The following is a 3,335-nucleotide window of genomic DNA, read 5'->3' as shown; positions in this document are numbered from 1 at the left end:
ATGGGGCGCGGGGGGCGCGCGCGGCTGGTGGCGGCGCTGGCCGCGGCGGCGCTGGTGCTGTGGGCGTGGCGCGGCGCGGGGCGGGGCGCCGGCCCGGCGCGGCCCGGCGGCGCGCCCGTGGAGGGCCGCGAGCTGCCGCTCATCTTCATCGGCGGCGTGCCGCGCTCGGGCACCACGCTCATGCGGGCCATGCTCGACGCGCACCGCGACGTGCGCTGCGGCCAGGAGACGCGCGTGGTGCCGCGCATCCTGCAGATGCGCCAGCACTGGATGCGCTCGCAGAAGGAGAGCGTGCGGCTCGAGCAGGCGGGCGTGTCCAAGGCGGTGCTGGACAACGCCATCGCCGCCTTCTGCCTCGAGGTGATCGTGCGCCACGGCGAGCCGGCGCCGCGCCTGTGCAACAAAGATCCGCTAGTCCTCAAGATGGGCACCTACGTGCTCGAACTTTTCCCTAATGCTAAGTTTCTGTTCATGGTCCGGGATGGCCGAGCCACGGTCCATTCTATTATTACGCGAAAGGTAGAAGTGAACTTTTTTGAACGTGACTCTGAGATATCGGTTTACTCCTGACTCGGTACTCACGTAGATGATTCTTTATCTGCAGGTGACAATCACGGGGTTCGACTTGACGAGCTACCGACAATGTCTCACGAAGTGGAATCACGCCGTGGAGCTGATGTACCAGCAGTGCAAGTCGCTGGGCCCCTCGCGTTGTCTGCTGGTGCGCTACGAGTCGCTGGTGCTGGCGCCGGAGACCACCATGCGCCGCGTACTCGATTTCCTGGACCTGCCGTGGGACGAAGCCGTCCTGCACCACGAGCGATACATCAACCAACCCAATGGAGTCGCATTGTCAAAGTATAGTATAATGTTTTCTTGTCGTCACTAACAGTATGTATTCATGTGACAGGCCACATCCGTAGCTAACGCGAGCCCGTGCCCCGCAGCGTGGAGCGCTCGTCGGACCAGGTGGTGCGGCCGGTGAACCTGGACGCGCTGGACAAGTGGGTGGGGCAGGTGCCGGCCGACGTGCGCGCCGACATGGCGGAGCTGGCGCCCATGCTGTCGGTGCTGGGCTACGACCCGTGGGCCAACCCGCCGCGCTACGCCGCCGCGCCCGACCTCGCGCCCCGCCAGCCGCCCGACAAGTCGCTCGACAAGTCGCTCGACAAGTCGCCCGACAAGTCGCCCGACCCGCATCCCGACCGGTCGCCCGAGTCGATTGTCGCGGAATTGAACGACGCACCGCCTCTCTGAGTGCCTCGTCCGCCCTAATAGAAAAATATTTTTCTCTGGATACACTCTTTTATTGTTTGTTAAGTGTGAGTGAAATGAGATACCGTTTTTAGGTATTGATGGTGGATCGGTTGTACTGCATCTATCTATTAATTTGATGACATGATTTCAACAAAAATAAACATAAAACAAATATGTTTTAAAATGACGTATTGAGTTTATTTTAAACTGGCTGACTCAGCAAACATTGTATTGCCCTACTTTTTTTTTGTAAGTTAATTGTATTTAAATTTTCTTTTATACATAATTTTTCGTGACAAGTCAATGTAATCCGCCAACCCGCATTGGAGCAGCGTGGTAGATTAAGCTCTGATCCTTCTCATGGGAAAAGAGGCCGATATCGGCCCAGCAGTGCCTTTTTAATTTTTTTAATTTTATTCGCAATATCCTTAATTTTTTGTTCCTTATGAACTGTCTACAAAGTATTAGAAAACTAAAACTTTTGTTTGACAAATTGCTCCACTCACTCTTTGAGTAATGAGACATGCAGCATAATGAAATAGAATAGAATTTCGCCTAAAGGTGTTACTTTTTATTCTGAAATGTTAATTTATACAATTTCGCTCCTACTAGCTGTAAGCTATTTGGATATTAATAGTTAATTTAATCACTGATGAGGTCAGTGTGTTCATACTAATGTCATTCGTTAGAGCAGTTTATTGAAACTACGAAGATTATTAGCATATACAAAAACAAAATGATACTGTAATATCATTTGCACAGATATTGAATGCAAGAACTTGCTAAGTAAGTCATTGTTGACCGTGACCTTTGGGCCGTGGCCAGCTCTGATACTACTGTGTTGGTGACATTAATCTGTCCATCATCGTCATCGCTTTTATCTCGATTTTAAAAACTTAACTTGATTCAAGTATGAATCTGTGAGAAGTAGCAACATCCCATCATTAATGATCATTACAATACATAATCTGAACTTTCACTTGAGACGTTTATTCGAAATGCTTTCCCACCAACTGTGTGATGAATTTTAAAGACTAAATTTGCACTTGATAATATATGTATGTAATTTTTGGTTAGATTGTGTGAGACAACCACCGCTCTGGTGTAGCGGTGTGAGTAGTAGCCTGAAACACTTATTTTACATTATTATTATTTGTACAATTATTTCTTTCATATGTCGGTCCTTGTACATCTCCCGATAGCGATCGTTACTCATAGTAGGGAACATATCCGACAATCCGCAGTGGAGTAGCGTGGTGGATTAAGTTCTAATCCTTCTCCTACATGGAGAAAGAGGCCGATAGCATAGCAGCATAGCAGCAGTGGTATGTTACAGGCTGAATCATTGAATCAGAATCTGTGAGTTTTTTTCCGTCCACTGATCAATTCATCACTCATCATCATACCATTTCAGCCAATCGCAGTCCACTACTGGACATAGGCCTCCACAAGTTCGCGCCGAAAATGGCGTGAACTCATGTGTGGTGCCCATAGTCACCTCGCTGGGCAGGCGGGTTGGTGACCGCAGGGCTGGCTTTGTCGCACCGAAGACGCTGCTGCTCATCTTCGGCCTGTGTATTTGAAAGCCAGCAGGTGGATGGTTATCCCGCCACCGGTCGGCTTTTTAAGTTCCAAGGTGATAGCGGAAATGTGTTATCCCTTAGTCGCCTCTTACGACACCCACGGGAAGAGAGGGGGTGGCCATATTCTTTACTGCCCTAGCCACACAGCTTACTTATCACTACTTATTTAGCACTGATCCATTACGGTGATTAAGGGGCCCGGAAGCGTTGCACTGAATTCACTTTTTAAATAAAACTACCGGGTTTGAACAGTGGTTAAGACGAGATTTATTGCAACTAATTTAAACTAAGAGTTAACGGTTAAGGCCTACTTGTCACCCTTGACCTCTCGCTTGGCCTGATCCATAGATTATACACTTATATACTGGTATAGATACGCCACTCAGAAATTAAAATTGATGTATCACGACCTCCCCCACTAACAGATGGCGTGCACATACAATTTTATTTCTATAATAATACTACAGGTGGCGCTGTTTATTTATTTTTTACCAG

General features: G+C 48.8%; 1 protein-coding gene across 1 annotated transcript; it reads left to right on the top strand.

Annotated features, from left to right (window-relative positions):
• On the top strand, nucleotides 1-1,444 carry LOC123654121 (protein-tyrosine sulfotransferase). The gene is made up of 3 exons (XM_045590077.1): nucleotides 1-519; nucleotides 605-858; nucleotides 948-1,444. The coding sequence occupies exons 1-3, from the start codon at nucleotides 1-3 to the stop codon at nucleotides 1,255-1,257; spliced, it is 1,083 nt and encodes a 360-aa protein (XP_045446033.1). The 3' UTR covers nucleotides 1,258-1,444.
• Nucleotides 1,445-3,335: the final 1,891 nt, after the last annotated feature.

The sequence above is a fragment of the Melitaea cinxia genome, chromosome 5, assembly GCF_905220565.1.
Source record: "Melitaea cinxia chromosome 5, ilMelCinx1.1, whole genome shotgun sequence".
Lineage (NCBI taxonomy): Eukaryota > Metazoa > Arthropoda > Insecta > Lepidoptera > Nymphalidae > Melitaea > Melitaea cinxia.
Note: the sequence above shows the minus strand (reverse complement) of the source record. Positions and strands in the feature narration are given on the sequence as shown.